We start from the raw sequence: 17,312 nt of genomic DNA, 5'->3' as shown, positions 1-17,312 counted from the left end.
ATTTGCATAAAGAACAAACTGTTTTATATTTTAAATATAAAAAAGAGCTTTTTTTTGTCTCTTATGTGCACCAAGGTTGCATTTATTTGATCAAAAATACAATAAAAATTTTGAAATATTATTACAATCTGAAATAAGTTGTTTTTTTTTTTATCTATATTAAAATGTAATTTATTCCCGTGATGCAAAGTTGAATTTTCAGCATCATTGCTCCAGTCTTCAGTGGCACATGATCCTTCAGAAACTTTTTATTAAACTTCTAATTATTATCAATGTTGATAATAGTTTTAGCCGTGTAATATTTTTGTTGATTCTTTCATGAAAATAAAGTTAAAAAAGAATTACATTTATTCATTTACTTATTTAGAGCTTTACAGCCGTGGTCACTGTGGACTGTTATGTGATTCTTCCATTTTTTTTCACTGAGAAAAAAAGCAGCTTACAGGATTGTTTTTTTTTTTCTTCTTGTCTTTTCTCTTTCCTAATTTCATCCCCTCTCATTTCTCCTTGTTTTCTTTCTGAATCAGTGGTTTTGAATGAATTGGATTAATGAATGATTTAGTGACTTGTTCAGACAGACCATGTTTTATTCCATAAATACATCACTATGTATAAACAAATCATTTGAGTAAATGAATCAGTGACTCACTTATAAAAACAGTCATTTGTTTCATTTCTTAAATTAATTTGTGTAATTAAACGAATCGGTTGTGTAAATGATTCAATGACTCACTCATAAAGATGATCACTTGTCGCCACCTACTGGTGTAACGATGTACCTGCAAATATAATTTGCATAAATGAGCTTGTAAACAAGAATCAGAAAAAACTGTTTTATAGTTTAAATATTTAAAGAAGTTTGAGCTTTTTTTTTTTTTTTTTCTCTTTTGTGTGTGTGTTTGTCTCTTTTGCAAGGCTGCATTTATTTGATCACAAATACGATTGTTTTTTTTTTCTTCTTGTCTTTTCTCTTTCCTAATTTCATCCCCTCTCATTTCTCCTTGTTTTCTTTCTGAATCAGTGTTTTTGAATGAATTGGTTTAGCGAATGATTCAGTGACTTGTTCACAGACCATGTTTCATTCCATAATGTGTGAACAAATCATTTGAGTAAATGGCTTAGTGACTCACTTATAAAAACAGTCATTTGTTTCATTCCTTAAATTAATTTGTGCATTTGAACGAACAAACTGTTTTATATTTTAAATATTTAAAAAAGTTTGAGCTTTTTTTGTCTCTTTTGTGCACCAAGACTGCATTTATTTAATCAAAAACACAATAAAAATGTTGAAATATTATTACAATCTAAAATAAGTGTTTTGTTTTTTTTTATCTATTTTAATATGTAATTTATTCATGTGATGCAAAGTTGAATTTTCAGCATCATTACTCAAGTCTTCAGTGGCACGTGACCCTTCAGAAACTTTTTATTAAACTTCTAATTATTATCAATGTTGAAAACAGAAAACATATTTTTATTGAAATGTGATACTTTTTTGACTCTTTAATGAATATAAAGTTTAAAAAGAATTACATTTATTCATTCATTTACTTATTTGATTCTTTCATTTCCTTTCCACTGAGAAAAAAAAAAACTAAATAGTTTTTTTACTTCATGTCATTTCTCTTTCCTAATTTCATCCCCTCTCTTTTCTCCTTTCAAAACATTTTCTTTCAGCACTTATCTCACATCTGTTCTCACATGGTCTCCTGTCCTCTCTCATCACCATCATCCTCATCCTCATGTCTGAGCTCACATCTGTGAGGCTGCAGTAATTCTGATGTCACGTCCACCTGCTGACCTCAGACTGCAGGACATTCCATCCCATTTCATTCCTCTTTTTGCATATGGTTGGGCGTTCTAGCACAGTGCCACCAGATCTGTGGCCGGTGTCTTGTTTAATCAACACTGATGAATATTTGATGGTGTGGTGGTGAGCACAGGGGTGGCCCAGGCCGCTTCTCTCATTATCCACACACACACACGCAGCCTCCGTCTCAGCCGACACACTCACACACACGGCCTTTAAGCTTGGAACGTGCACACAAAGTTTCAAACTTCCACTAGACTCAGGCTGATGAATATATTCAGTCATTCATTGGCGGTTCACGCTTATCCAGATTGAAATGTGACGACTCAATGAGTTTATAGTGACACAGTGTTGGCCCGTCCTGTCAGATCTTGTTTGGGATATGTTTCATGCATAATGTATCGCATTAGGGCTATCTTTACCTCTGCGTGCAGACATCTGTGATCGATAAGCCATTCATTGGGATAAATGATCAGCTGCCTATTTTTCCCATGTAAAGATCTGTGGAAGTTTCTGCTAGAGGCATTTGATGTCACTCAACAGACAGAATGTTTGATGAGTCCCCTGATGTCTAAATATCATCAATGGTTTAGCAGAATTAAGCGAAAAGTTGAAATAAGATGGATGTTGTGATGCAGTGACATAATTTTTACATGGTATTATTATTAAAACAATTAAATATAAAAGAAAATTAAAAGTCTGTCATCTTTAGACATTGCTATTTATCTGTTGTCTATCATTTATGTGTTTATTTATGTATTTATCTATCTAACTGACTGACTAGAAATATGATTTTGTGCATTTAGAAGAAAATCACTGTTTAATGGAGTTATGACTCATTTGAATATCAACACTGGCTCAGATAAAAACAGACATGAAGTGAAAATATTCATTCAAATTAATTTGAATAGATCATTTGGTCTTGCATGAGAGATGTTGTTTTGAAAGTAGCATGAAAAATTACTGGGGTCTTTTTCTCAGAAAAACCTGACAAGCTCTACAATTTTCTCCATACCTTTAATTTTATTTATTTATTTATTTTTTTTTTTTTTTTTTATTTATTTTTTTTTTTTTTAGCATATTGTCTTAGATTTTTTTTTCCTGAAATAAAAATAGACACAAAATGAGACAACTGTTAAGATAAAGTGAAAATATAGAGATATAAAATTAATTTGGAGAGATAGATCATTTGGCTTTTGAAGAGCACTCTTGAACTCTTTTTTTTTTCAGACTTTTACAAATCTGAGCACTGTTTGAGACATTGTTGAGATCTCTTTTGAAACAGATATTAGAATTTACTGTTTTTTTAATCAGAAAAAAAAACCCTGACAAACTCCAATTTTCTCCATAATTTTTCATTTAATTTAATTAATTTAATTTAATTAATTTTTTTTTTTTTTTTTGTATATTGATTTTAGTATATTTTCTCAGATATTTCTCCTGAAATAAAAATAGACACAAATGAGAGAACTGTTAAGATAAAGTGAAAATATAGAGATATAAAATTATTTTGGATAGATCACATGTTTGAGTCCTTATTGAACTCTTGATTGCAGACTTAATAAGCACTGTTTGAGACATTGTTGAGGTCTCTTTTAAAACAGACATAAGAAATTGCTGGGGGGGGAGGGTCCTCCAAAGTTTTTATTTTATTTTATTTTATTTTATTTTATTTTATTTTATTTTATTTTATTTTATTTTATTTTATTTTATTTTATTTTATTTTATTTTATTTTAGTACATTGTTTCAGATTTTTTCCTGAAATAAAAATAGACACAAATGAGAGAACTGTTGGATAAAGTCCTTATTGAACTCTTTTGATTGCAGACTTTTACAAATTTGAGCACAGTTTGAGACATTGTTGTGTGTGTGTTTTTTGTCTGAAAAGCAATTGCCTGGAGCAAAAATCTCTAGTTGTTCTCCATGCATCTCATTGCTGTCTAGGAGAAACCACTGAGACATCTTTTTTTTTTTTTTCTTTCCAACTGGAAGCCCTGTTTGCTTTTTAAAAAAAAAAAAAAAGATTTAGAAATGTATGATAAAATCTCCACAATTTTCTCTGCACTTTCTCCACGCTCTCTTTGTGCAATCAAATGGCTTCAAAACTCCATGTGAAGGGCCCATTTGTAAACAGTGTCACCCAGAGCTGGTTTGTAAATATCTCCACGCTTTGGCGAAGAGGGATTGCTGGAACAAACGATGAACTCCAGAGGCAAAATGAGGATAATGATGAGGGGCGAGTGTGTTCAATAGAAGGTCAAAAAGTGCAGGGCCCGGGGCCATGAGAGCGTTAAAGAGACAGGATGAGAGAAAGCACTTGACATTTATACAGCCCATCATAAAGAAACAGACTGACAGCTACTCTAACAATCCAACGGGAGACTCGGATCAGCCACAATTCTCACGTGCTTAAAGCTATAGCTGGATATTGTTTGGCAGGAACCTTGCTGGCTCTTTAATTTCTGTCAGTTTGTTCTTGAAGGGTGCGTTCGCTTCTGGAGTCGACCTGTCTGCGACGGAGCAGCATTTGATGCGCAGATAAATGCAGAGAGCCGAGCAGGTTTTGATCTGCATAAAGACTTTCACCTCTATTTCCTCTCAGCTGCAGTAAACGCTGCCGGTTTGGAGGGGGGTCAGCCTTGCTTATCAAATATTTTTCAACTTAAATGACGGATTTATTAAACAAATAGCTTTTTGGTCTGACTCTGAACCCCTTGTGATTGAAATATGCCGCTGTGTCAACAGCCTGCCTCCCCTCGTCGCTGGCGAGATGCTGAAGATCACTGAATAAATACAAGTTGGAAATGAACACAGATCCGGAGGATTCGCTCTCCCAACCCCCTGTTTGACATTTCCGTCCACGGGCCATCCTTCATGGACATTGTTATAACCAATACAGAGCCGTGCGTTTGCTCTCTGTGCACGTGTTTCCCATTAAACAGGCTGCTTTAGCTGCTACAGTGGCCAAAACAAATAAATAAATGGTTCATGCCATCATGTAGACATATAATAGTTTATTTAAATGTGTTTTTAGTACTTCAAAATACATATTTTAATTTATCACATAAATAACAAAAAGGTTACATATTGGCCACGTTCATTTGCCAAAAAATAATTGAGTTTTCTCTAAGTCAAATAATTGAGTTTTCTCTAAGTCACACAGATTTGATAATTGTAGGCCAATAGGGAGGTTCTCCTTGATAAATCTGAGGTTAATCATTTTATTTATTTTATGACGTTCACATTTGATTTTGATCTCAGTTAAAAAAAAAAAACAAACTTATTTTAAAATAATTAAAATCTATAACATCCAGATGGTTTGATTTCTGCAGGAAAAAAAATATTTTAATTTGTTTTATCAAGGGTTAAAAATTATACTAAGGATGCTCTATTAATTCATGCATTTAAGCGTGTAAAAACCTATACAACCGCACAGCTCACATCTTTAAGTTTCCCCAATTGCTCGTGTTTTTCTCTTTTTCACATCCATCCGCAGAGTGTTTCTCTTTTTGCTTTAAATGGGTTAGCCGGTGTTCTTGTTGTCGCTGTTTGTAGCAGCTGAACTTTGAGGGTGGGATGCTGTTGAGTTGTGTTGATGAAGTATCTCTTGATTAATAGATCCATGAGGCAAACCGGCTGACATATGGCTCATGAAGCAGCTGGGATCTGTACCTGCGGCATCCCCTCCGGCCATTAACATATTAGAGGCTTTAGTGCAGGCAGAAAGACAGCAGCACCCTAGAGCTGTTTGATATAGACTCTCAATAATGCATTACTCTTCAATCTGCGAGGGAGCTGTTCGTGGTGCTGAAATATGGCGCTTGCGCTTTTCGGTGGCGTCAAACGCAGGCAAAATGTAGTTTTAGACGAAGTTTTAAATTAATATAAAAGGGAGACTTAGCGAATTGGTGGTTTTTGTGTTTAAAAAGTCGTACACAGTTTAAAAATATATATCTAAATGATAAAAATGTTAGGATAACTGATTATAAAGTCTTCAAAATACAGCTTCACTGTAAAAGCGAGCTGTTTCTAACTGACTCTTAAAGATGATTTTCATTTAGGTAAATTAATGTAGTCAGGTTAATGCAGTGATATTAAATAATTCATTTGACTTTAATAAACGAGTTAAGTTTAGTTCTTATCATAAATACGTTTTTAGATTATTTAACAAAACATTTTATAGTGTAAGAAGAAAACTCGATCTCAAAACTGAACTCCAAGGGAGACAGCATAAAGCCGAATGAAAATTACTACAGCTGTAAACTTGCCATTTCGAATTTCGTTTGCAGAAATTGTTATAAAATAGAAAACAAATTGAGACTGACATTGTGCATTGTCGGATGCCACAAACTCACTCGATGGCACTTGTAAACTAAAGCTGAAAATGAAAAACTGCTCTGTCTTAATAAGATGTCGCACCAATGAAGCGTCGAATTACAAAACAATCTAAATGCACGTCTAGATTGGGAGAATTTAAAAGCCAGTCAAATCAAACGAGTCATTCTTTCCCGAAGAAAATGTCCATATACTCACTGCGTTCTCCTCTTCGTTGCCAAAAGCCAAACAGTAGCAATAAATGTTTCTTTCTCCAGCAGCACTGCAGCTGCGACCTGCTTTCATCAAGTGCTTCCCTGAAAAACCCCGATAGCTGTCTGAAAATATTGCATTTTATATCAGCAAAGCGCGATTAATATTGCATCACCTACATATAACATATCTTTTTTAAAGGCAGCAAAATGTAAAGCTCCCCACCCCTTCCCCCCTGGATTTTTCTCCAATATTACAGTGAGAAAGATCTGCAGTGTCATTTTTTTATGAATAAACAAACTTTCGAAATTAGACGCATTTCTTTAGTCATTGTGAGGGTGAATAAAAGACACTGTTTGGAGACGGCCTGGTCTCAGGCTTCATTAAATGTTTATTGTGAGTTCGGCAGAGTAAAAAAAACGTCCTCTTTTCCACAGCCTTCGCTTCTGTTTTGAGGAAATAATACGCAGAGTTTTCGGCTGATATATTATAAGCATATATGGAATCGCAGAATTGCATTCAGATGGAGATCTAATGTAATGCTCATGTTACCTCATTTAGCAGACACGTGCATGGCCAAAAATTCCATTTGTTTGACACACTAACATCCCATTAGGGCGCCGATAACAATTACCGAGCTTTTTAATTAGTGTCTTGTTGTATTCCGTTTATTAATTTTCCAAACCACAGAGCATGAATTATTTAATAAACCGTAGTAAGGGTATTTAAATTTAATGCTCAAGTAGAATCATGGCCGAAATGGTGCGACGTTTATTAACAATTATTACTAATATTATTTTGTTGTTATTACTGTTTATTATTATTATTATTATTATTATAGTCCGTTTTGTCTTTTATTTACAATTTTGTCTGCTATTTATTTCGTTAAACTGAGGACATTTCTTTATTAACAAAGTTAAAAACGCGAATTTCATGGTAAAAAAAAAAAAAAACAGTTTTTACTGGTCTAACGGAATGCACAGTCTAGACTGAGAATTCCAGATCATGGAAATGAAGAGAAATAAAATGTATAAATAATGCATGTTTCTGGAGTAATGACTGTATATCAAAGATTTGCGCTGATAAGGAAGTCAATTAAACCGCTGTATGGAGAAGAAAGAAAGAAAGAAAGAAAAAGAAAGAGGCGAAATGTTATTGGATCGATTTCTCTTTTAAAACAAGCGAGGGTTGTGCTAATATTGGGTTAATTTTTTCCGCCATTGTATGTTAATTATCTATTACGTTTTAATTATGCCATAAAACTTTCTGGGTCCATCGTTTTTTCCTAATAGTACTGTATGAATTTAATTGTGCAGTGCACTATTTAAAAAATAAATAAAATCAGGTGTAAATAGCAGTGGGTATGTGCTGATAATTATGAATCCTAATAAACATAAATACATTTTACACTTCTTGTTGATGTGTAAATGTAAATCGTAACAGGCTGAATGTGTCTGAGAGCGAAAAACGTGTTTGTCTGTGTTGTAGAATAAGATTCTCATTCCATACACCTCAATGACAGCCTTTACTTTGATTTTCCATCGTTTATTTAGAAGAATGCCGGGACTTGTGTCCCTGCAGCTGGATTTGGCTTACAGAATGGAGAAAAGTTTGGATGATAAGATGGTAAGACAGCAGACTGTTGGACAGGTGCACAGGTATGACAGAGTGAGACGTCTCGTGATGTGCACGTGGTCGCTGTTTGTAAACATACTTGTGCACAAAATAAAAATCATTACAACTTTTTTTCAGGAACAATTAACACGACAAACAACGTTGTGTCTTTATGTGAAAACAGGCATTAAACAGTGACTTACACCATCCACAAAGGTCTACCAGTAGATACTCTATGTAGTGCTTGGTATTTTTTTTTTCTTTCAATGCATAGAATGTTTGCACTGCAAACCAAAGTATACAAACCAACGAAATTATATTTTAGGACAATTTTCCTTTAGAATGTAAGTATAATCATCTTTATCATGCGAGTTAACTAATATCCGCAGAGGAAGAATTCTGATTTGCCAAAAGAATCATCGTAATACAAATAAACAGAACATAACAAATCGGGAATTGAGTTTTGCACGGTGAGCAAGTGTCATTTGTACGTATATTTATATATATACAAAAAGCATTTGAATATATCTAACCAATCTAAATAACAGTAGATTTCAGTGCAATTTCAACAAATACGAGCGGTGGTTGCCACCTTAATTATTTAAAAGGGACTCTGTATAATTTCCTTCGTTTTCTTTTCCTAGCGAGTTGTGTATTCCTCAGAGCAGACCTTTGAAACACTGAATGATCACATTAGTTCATCAGCAAGACTGTGAAAACGGGATCTGCTTTGAACACATTTAATAATCAAAAAATATAGCAGTTCCCTGTACGAATGAATAAATACACAAATATGCCGAACGTAAATAAATACATAAATAAATAAATAAATAATAAATTAGGATAGAGTTAAACTATGAGGTAATCCATCAATGGCTATTTTTCGTCATTCATTGGGGTCGGGGAGAAAAAAAATCTAAGTAGAGTTGAACCGCAGAAAAGTAGTTCATCTGGATTACCTGTTATTTGCATACTTCACATTCACCAGTACAGTGAAAAGAAACATGAGTTGTGAAAATAAAACGGTACTAATCATGAGCACACGCGTTTGAGCCAAAGCGATGTTCCTTGGTCCCCAAAAGTCAAGTTTGATTTTGTTTTCTCCTAGAAGTATAGTCCGTCAGTGAGCCGCGGAAAATTTCAACCTCTTCTGTTTTTGTCTTTGGTTGCAAAACCATACTCGCACGACGTTCTTTTTGAGGTCCAATTTCTCGGCGATAGCCGCGATTTTCTCCGACGACGGCCGGGGCTGGACGGCGAAATACGCCTCCAGAGATCGTTTCTCCGGGGCCGCTATGGAGGTCCGCTTGCGCTTCTTCTCGCTGCCGTTGAAAATGTCGGGTTTGCTCATTTTCTCGCGCTGGGCGCCCTCGGCCTCCTCCAGCCACGCCTGGAGGATGGGTTTGAGCGCGATCATGTTGTTGTGAGACAGAGTTAGAGACTCGAAGCGACAAATGGTACTTTGGCTCAGGGAGCCCACGCCTGGGATCTTCAGGTTGGCCAGCGCGCTCCCCACGTCTGCCTGAGTCACCCCGAGTTTGATCCGCCGCTGTTTGAAGCGCTCCGCGAACGCCTCCAGCTCCCTCGGGTCCGTGTCCGAGTCGTTAATGGAGGGCAGTCCGTTGTTGGCGAGTCCCGGCGCGCCTTGGTGCGCGCCGCCGTGGTGGCCCGGCAAGAGGCCGTGGTGAGTGAGCGGCGAGTTCATGTTCATAGCAGCCTGGTGGGACAGGTGCGTGAGCCCGTGCATGTGCGAGTGCGGGTGGGCCGACGTGGAGATCAAGCCCCCGCCGCCGCCTCCTCCGCCGCCTCCGCCGGCCCCCTCGTGCGCGCTGGGCATCAGGGCGAGCGACGGCGAGCTGATGTGCTCCATGAGGTCGGGCGGCTCCAGGTTCTGGTGGTGGTGGTGGTGGTGATGGTGGTGGTGGTGGGCGAGTGGCACGGTGGAGGTGGACGAGCATGGCACGGTGTTCATCGTGTGGTACGTGGCGTCGGGCTTGAACGGGTGACTCTTACCCTGGGACACCGCGATGTCCACGGCCGCCAGAGCTTCGGCGCGGGCCAGCAGCGTCTCATCCAGACTGGCGAAGATGTTGCTTTGGAGCTGGAGTCGGGGAGAAAAAGAGAAAAGAAAGAGAAAGGGGAGATGTCAGCTGGGGAATAGTGTCAACACATAACACAGAGAGAATATTCCTTTTAAGAGGCTTCCAGTCATAAAAATTAATACAAAAAAAGGGTGAAGCCTGAGCCTTCAGTGAGCATGCCTTCAGAAAAGATCACAGGCGTGCAGATGATTGCTGTGGAATACATGAAAAAAACATTAAGGCAGTATATGCGCCTCCAGCGCTCCTCCTCGCTCGCGCGCGCAGGAGAAGAACGCGGGAGGAGAAAAGCAGAAGTTTTGGAGCTCGCCTTACCTGTGGAGTCTGCAGGCAGGCTCTCCTGATCGCCTCCGAGCTCGAGTGCAGAGTTGTGTACTTGTGCTCAGGTAAGCTGGGATGCATGGCGAAATGAGGCTGTTTGCTGTTCATGGACATCATGTTTGCGCGGGATCCGGCTCAGATAAAGTGCACACGAAAGGAGGACAAAAACCAAAGCGAGAGTCCGGCGCCTCCCGCCCTCTCCTCTTCTGGCGTCTCGCAGCAGTCACAGGCGGATGCGGTAGCGCTCGGCTGCTGATGGTACAGAGGAGATGCCCGCAGTGTGAGTGTGTGTGTCTCTGTTTGGCTGTGCTGTGTGTGGATGAGGAGCGCTCTTACACCTGAGTCCCTCACATCTCGTCCGGCAGCCTCGCCTATTCTCGCGAGACGAGCGCGATTGACTCTCTTCTCCTCCTCTCATCTCATCGCGCCTTTACGCGTCTCATGTCCTCCTCGAACTGTAAATCGGCCTAACGACGGAGAGGGGGGCTTCCTTCCGTACCTGTGGATTCTGCGCGCCTGCGCGCTGCCGCCACCGATTAAGAATGTCTTGGCGTTAAACAGTGGGACAATGTAACCGCTAACGTTCCATATGCAAATGAGGGCTGTTTAAATGTCTGACTTTTTTTAAAGCACGTTAAGCAAAAACAAAAAAAAAAAAAAACATCCGAGACGGTCAGACACTTTTATGATCATTAAGAAAATTAAGAATAATTAAGAACTGTGTTTTCTAAACGATATTAAAATACAATGAACAGGCTATTTGTTTGTGTAATATGAATAAAATAAAAATGGAAACCAATGAAATATCTAAAAATACTTAATGTTATCGTTTTAAATTTATTTCTAAAATCGTTTGAATTAAAATTCGTCAACTGTAAACGTTATTGATTCAGTAGAATTCGCAAACCTAAATTTAGCTAATGTTTATGCAAGAACTGGTTGCACCGCGTTGATTTATTAATCAGCTCGGATCGTGTATATATCAGATGAAAACGAATGCATACACATAATTCAAATATATAACGGAAATCGCTTTATACATTTCATAAACATTCATTACACATTACGTAAACATCGAAATATCAGTGCATTTATATAAATTTCAGAAGCGGAATTTGTATTGGAATATTTAAATTTCGCTCATGTTAACGCCAGTCATGGTGGCATTGTCTTGATTGATTACGCAACTTTAACTATCATGTATATTTCACTAAACTCTAATCACGGCATGAATTTTTAATCGCCTAACGCTTCTAGTTGGGGCTAATGAAGTGTTAATTCACTAGCATTAATTAATTCTTTAAAAGACTGTGAAGGAGGTGGGTATTAAACAGATTTGTTTAGTATTCCGGTGATGACACAGGCATAATTCACCATTAAACACAGGAAGACATGTTTTTGCATGCGCTGTTATTAAAATTACGACGATGACATTTGTTGTCACAACACTAAATCATTGCAAATGTGAAAACGAAACTATAATGTGTAGACATACAACCGTTTTTTTTTTTTTTTTTTTTTTTCAGACAACATCCACATACAAAAACATTTACGGAAATATTTGAAAAATAGAAAATGACAATGTTTTCAAACCATGTGCAAATATCATTTATTGTTTTCACAGCACAAATACAGGAATATTCAGAATGCCACATAATTCTGTACAACCACTGAAATTCCATAGAAAAAAAATCTGTTTAATTTCAAGAGAAAAGCATAATGTTAACACCTGATCCCCTCAGGATACTGAAATGGTTTTATAACATACAGTAACATCATCCAGCACACACTGCTGTCATAATAATGAACAGTGAGGCAAATTCATAATAAAAGGTCCTGAGGGAAAAGAAAGGCTGTTAAATCTTGTTGAACTCCTAAAAAGTCACAGAAAGGTAAACCCACTGAATCAGATCAAATAGGAGACCATGCTGGAAAATACTTGAGATGCTCCTTCTTCTACTTTAGTTTTGAGAGTTTCGATGGACTGGAGATGGACAATCCTGGGGGACACTTGCGTTTGGTGGGCTGTGTGGGATTTTCCACCATAACTCCAGCACTGAACTCCACAACTGAAGCTTCCTCCTCAGAAGCCGTAGCAGCATCACAATGGGTGGTCTCCTGTGTCAAAGATGCGGTTTGGTGCTCTCTTGCTGTTCCAGGATCAGCCAAGAGGTTGCTACAGAAATCCAGTTCTGGTATTTGGGTGGCATCAAAGTCTGGAGATCGTGATGAAGTTGATGATGATGCTCCCAGAGGAAGGTGAGAGACCTGCCTGCTGGAGCTCTCACCTTCAGCCATCATAGAGTCCAGCTCAGAGATCTTGTCCAAGTACGCCGCATCCATACAAGCTTCACTGTTACCCACAGGGTCCTCGGACCGCTTGAACTCCCCTCTGTTTTCATCCAAACGGGGAAGATCGGGTCCACAGTCTATCCAGCCTCCACACAAGACCTCTTTGTTCAAACTCACAGAGGCTTTCTGACCAAAAGGAGCCCCTTGGTTGACTGAGGATGAACTGGTTGGGGCCTGGCAATCATCAAAACTCAGTCTTCTCAGGTAAGTGAGAGGTTTGAGACCTAACTTTCGGTCACTACAAACCGCAGGACTCTTCAAGCTTAGAGATCTGAGAGCAGAGGAGGGCGTAGAGGGAACCGTAACATCTTTGAGTCCATCCTTCTGTGGAGTCAGGGTCCCTCCTAGAAAACCTACCCTTTGGCACACATCAGACGTTGTCAGGAGGTGCCCATGGTTGTTGGGAAGCTCTGAACGCTTGCGGCCCAGGTCTGTACAAACAGAAGTTTCCTCCATTTCACTCAGACTCCTTCGCATCAGGGCGATTCTTTCAATCCCTCCGTTTTGAGTCCCTCCAGAGGCAGCGTTTGAACAAACACCTTCTTCAGACTTAGGGCCGTCCCTCTGGTTCTGGGCTTCAAGCTCTTCGATGTATTTATCGCTGCGCTCCAGAGCTCTTTTCAGCTGCGCCACGTCCCGCTCATACTGATGAATTTTAGCCTCAAGAGCTGCAACGGTATACCTGCCAAACCTCAATGTAAAACACAGACAAACCACAAATAAGATACATAAATAAGAACTAAATAAATATGAATAATCTACTCTATTTTTTAAAACGCAAATCAGTACACCTCACCAACATTACATTTTGAGCATTGTGCTTACTTTTGAGGAGATCTGCTGTCCACTTCAGCTTTCAGGCGCATATTTTCCTGGATTAAGTCAAAATTTTGGGACCGCAGAGTTTTGTTAGCCTGAGGGAAAAAAGCATGATGCTTTCAGGGTAGTTTCTTTTTTATTTTTAAGCACAGAAAACAAATAACACCATTTCCCATATTTCCAGCAGTCAGTGAAAATTCATCTAGAATATAGAGAATAGCTGGAAATATATATTTCCCCTTATCTTCAACATTTCTCATATTATCACAGTTTATTCACTATAGTTTAGAAAATGGTAGTAAAATATGACAAGAACTCAAGTAAAATTGTGTCAGAACAAATTCATCTTGATAATGTCAGACTTTAACAGAAAGGTATGCAACAAAACATGGTCAGGTCAAAGTGTCAAATCAAATTTCTGGTCCCAAATTTTTAGCAATTTTACTAGTAGTCCACTGTATGAAGAATTTTTGGGTATAATATGTCACAGCTTACTTTATTTAAATTGACTATAATGTCCTGCACACACTATTAGGAAAAAAACCCAGGTTTTTATTGTGTATATTATATTATATTGTATTGTATTGTATGCAACTATTTACCATTATTTAAACCATAAATATTATTACAATTAATTAATTATTAAAGTTCAATAATGGGAAATGAGACATTATTTTTATGTTAAATAAACTCTTCATTTTATATATTTTCTAAGAACGTACTACAAAATATTTGAAAACAGAAAATGTGCATTTGAATGTGCATTATTGTTAAATTGTTGACTTAAGTCAGTGCAGATTATCCTAAAATGGCTATATTATGTGGTTATATATTTTTTTGTTTTGTGTGTTTTTCACCAATTTTTAAATTGTTTTTAAAACAGCAATCACATTCATACTTCTTTTAGCCTTTCGAGGTCCTGTTTGACCTTCCTGTAGAGGTCATTGGCAACTCTCAGCTTATTGGCCGATTCCTCCAGAGCGCTCGGGTCGACAGTACCGGTGTCACTCTGAGGAACCAAGACCGTGCTTGGTTCCACAGCCGTCTTAAGTTGCATCTCAAGGCTCAGGTTTTTGCTTTTCAAGTCCTCATTCTCTTTCGAGAGGGTTTCGATTTCATCCTGTAAGACAGATGATTCATAAGTTCAGTGAATGAATCTTCTTGGCTTTCATTGCATAGCTAGGGCAATTTCTTACAGGCAGATTGTGTTAAAACGTGGTAAAAATCTCATGAAATTAAATTTGTAGTCTCATGGCTCAGTAGTTTGTTAGCTATGAGGAAGCCGAGATTTGTTCACATATTTTGCACTGTTTTTAGAGGGAATTCTTCAGACGTTTGTGGAAATGCCAACATGTGGAAGCAAATTCATTGTTCATCAAACCATTTCATGGCTGTTTGACTAGAAGTACCTCATATTCTCGTAAAAGCAGCTCCCCTCGAGTCTTTCGGAGGCGTCTCTTAACAGAATTGCTCTCACTGGACTCACAGTCAGCTGTGGCTCCTGTGAGCACATATACACGCACATACAAAGAGAGAGACAAAGAAAGATATTTCATCACACTCATCCCACATAAAACTTTAATTTAAAAATGACAGTATATGATGGTGAGGTCTGCTGACATTACCAATGATTTCTCTGCAGGGGTTTTCTGGGGTGATGGCCACTCTACAGGTGGGACACTGACTGCTCTTCTCCAGCCAAACATTGATGCAGTTGGAGCAGAACACATGGTTGTTGCAACAAATGACCGGCTGACGAACCTTGGAGGTGTAGATCAGAGCAACAGGTAAATGCAACATCATGACTGTTAATATTAAATCATGCATGACCAACAGAAACAAACACAACAGAAAGATATATAAACAGGAAGTACAAAAAACATCACTGCAAGCAAATGATCAAATCCTTTTCTTAATCACATTTGTACCATTAAATATTAATTAAATGTTAAATATGACTTTACAATGCATGCATGTATATTTATTCCCTGTAAGGGTTCTTTGAAACGATCTATATTGTATAAAGCACTATATATGTGTGCCTTAGCATGTCAGTTTTCCCATCCTGCCTCTTGCCCTGCCCACCTTCAACTCACACCAATCAGATCAGCTGATGCATGTCAAGTACTGTGTTTGTAAATGCTTTAAATAGTTTGCAGCGACTGGATATTAAATCTTAAACAACTTTAACGCTCCTACCTAATCTGTGATTATTGATTATAAAAATATATCAAAGGCAGCAGTGCAAAGTGAGGAGCAGATTTTTGTGTTTAAGTAAGTGCTGGCTGGTCGTTCTTGTGATTTTGTGTTTTGGGAAAAAACAAAAGGGCCCTATTGTGTCCTACTGTTAAAAAAAACTATTGTCGCTGTTTTAGGTTATAGAAACCTTGTTATCTATAAAACATACCTATTATTTATACCGTATCTTCCTTAATGCAAGATAACAGACTGGTGCAATTATATATGCAAATATACGCTTATAAAATAAATTGTACAATTCAACAAAGAGCAAACATGAAGTTGACGCGCACACTGCACGACTGTTTTACTCCTGTCGCTTATTTAAACTAAGTGTATTAAAAGTTTGTTACCTTTCCGAGGCAAATCTGGCAGGATATCGGTAAAGTCAGTGACAGAGTGACGTTTTGAAAACTTTGTGCCATGATTTCCAGTCCTCACATGTGAAACATGATCCAAAACTCCCTCCTTCAGAAACAAAGTAACGAGCGGCACACGCGACTACGGCAAGCGAAGAGTACTAAACTACTACAACGAAACGCGTCCACCGTAGACTACTGCACATACTTCCTGCGGTTAGGGCTGAAGACAATAATTAATGCCTTTCTGAGGTAACGTTGTTAAAATAAAGTTATTATGCAGTAAATCTTGTTTTCATAGAATTTCTGGTCATAGCGAATTCAAAATTAATCTCTATTAATATTTCGCTATAGGATTTAATATTTTCTGCTAAACAAACTACCGCAATTCAGCAACCACCACCACGAACTCATAAGAATATTATTATTGCTGTTGTTGCTGCAGCTGCTATGAGAAAATATGAGATCGAATAATATGTTTATTATTATCATTAGCAGGAGTAGTTGTAGATAACTAATATGTAATTAGATTAGTAGAAATTGTATTAGTAAATAATAATAATGATAATAATAATAATAATTATTATTATTATTATTATTATTATTATTATTATTATTATTAGTTCGTAGTGTGATTGTGGTGGTGTTTGTTGAATTGTTATTATTATTATTAATCACTAATATTAATATGAAAAATATAAATTATTATTATAAGTTAATAATTCAAATCAGTAGATAATTAGTAGAATTATTTGTTAGTATATAATAATAATAATAATTATTATTATTATTATTATTATTATTATTGTTTCTGTTGCTGTTGTTGTTGTTGCTGTTGCTATGAGAAAATATGAGATCTAATAATATTTTTAATAATTAGTAGTATTAGTAGTAGATAATTAATATGTAATTAGATTAGTAGAATTATTAGTAGTAAATAATAAAAAAAAATTATTATTATTATTATTAATATTATTATTAGTATTATTATTATTATTGTTAGTTTGTGGTGGTGATGGTGGTGGTAGTTGCTAAATTGTTATCATTATTATTATTATTATTGTTGTTGTTATTATTATTATTGTTTTATTTTTATTTATTTATTTTTTTTAGTGATCACTAATATTAATATGAAAAATATTAAATATTATTATTAGTTAATACAAATCAGT

At 36.9% G+C, this 17,312-nt stretch overlaps 2 protein-coding genes across 2 annotated transcripts; both read right to left on the bottom strand.

Annotated features, from left to right (window-relative positions):
- Positions 1-7,884: 7,884 nt before the first annotated feature.
- pou4f1 (POU class 4 homeobox 1) lies at positions 7,885-10,771 on the bottom strand. Its single transcript, XM_051111739.1, has 2 exons — positions 10,367-10,771; positions 7,885-10,053 (listed from the first exon to the last, which is right to left on the bottom strand). The coding sequence occupies exons 1-2, from the start codon at positions 10,487-10,489 to the stop codon at positions 9,073-9,075; spliced, it is 1,104 nt and encodes a 367-aa protein (XP_050967696.1). The 5' UTR covers positions 10,490-10,771; the 3' UTR covers positions 7,885-9,072.
- A 1,191-nt stretch (positions 10,772-11,962) lies between these two features.
- Positions 11,963-16,335, bottom strand: obi1 (ORC ubiquitin ligase 1). Its single transcript, XM_051111591.1, has 6 exons — positions 16,135-16,335; positions 15,169-15,304; positions 14,953-15,044; positions 14,442-14,663; positions 13,550-13,638; positions 11,963-13,415 (listed from the first exon to the last, which is right to left on the bottom strand). The coding sequence occupies exons 1-6, from the start codon at positions 16,204-16,206 to the stop codon at positions 12,329-12,331; spliced, it is 1,698 nt and encodes a 565-aa protein (XP_050967548.1). The 5' UTR covers positions 16,207-16,335; the 3' UTR covers positions 11,963-12,328.
- Positions 16,336-17,312: the final 977 nt, after the last annotated feature.

This window comes from Labeo rohita, chromosome 6, assembly GCF_022985175.1.
Source record: "Labeo rohita strain BAU-BD-2019 chromosome 6, IGBB_LRoh.1.0, whole genome shotgun sequence".
Classification (NCBI taxonomy): domain Eukaryota; kingdom Metazoa; phylum Chordata; class Actinopteri; order Cypriniformes; family Cyprinidae; genus Labeo; species Labeo rohita.
This window is presented reverse-complemented; position numbering and strand designations above follow the sequence as displayed.

Bases quoted from the DNA above. Each gene is read 5' to 3' on its own strand.
- obi1 (XM_051111591.1), bottom strand. From the start codon at position 16,206: ATGGCACAAAGTTTTCAAAACGTCACTCTGTCACTGACTTTACCGATA. The intron at 15,045-15,168 runs GTAATGTCAGCA...ATGTGCTCACAG, and splicing joins CCCCTGCAGAGAAATCATTG to GAGCCACAGCTGACTGTGAG. The intron at 14,664-14,952 runs GTACTTCTAGTC...TCTGTCTTACAG, and splicing joins TGCTTTTACGAGAATATGAG to GATGAAATCGAAACCCTCTC.
- pou4f1 (XM_051111739.1), bottom strand. From the start codon at position 10,489: ATGATGTCCATGAACAGCAAACAGCCTCATTTCGCCATGCATCCCAGC. The intron at 10,054-10,366 runs GTAAGGCGAGCT...CCCCGACTCCAG, and splicing joins CCTGCCTGCAGACTCCACAG to CTCCAAAGCAACATCTTCGC.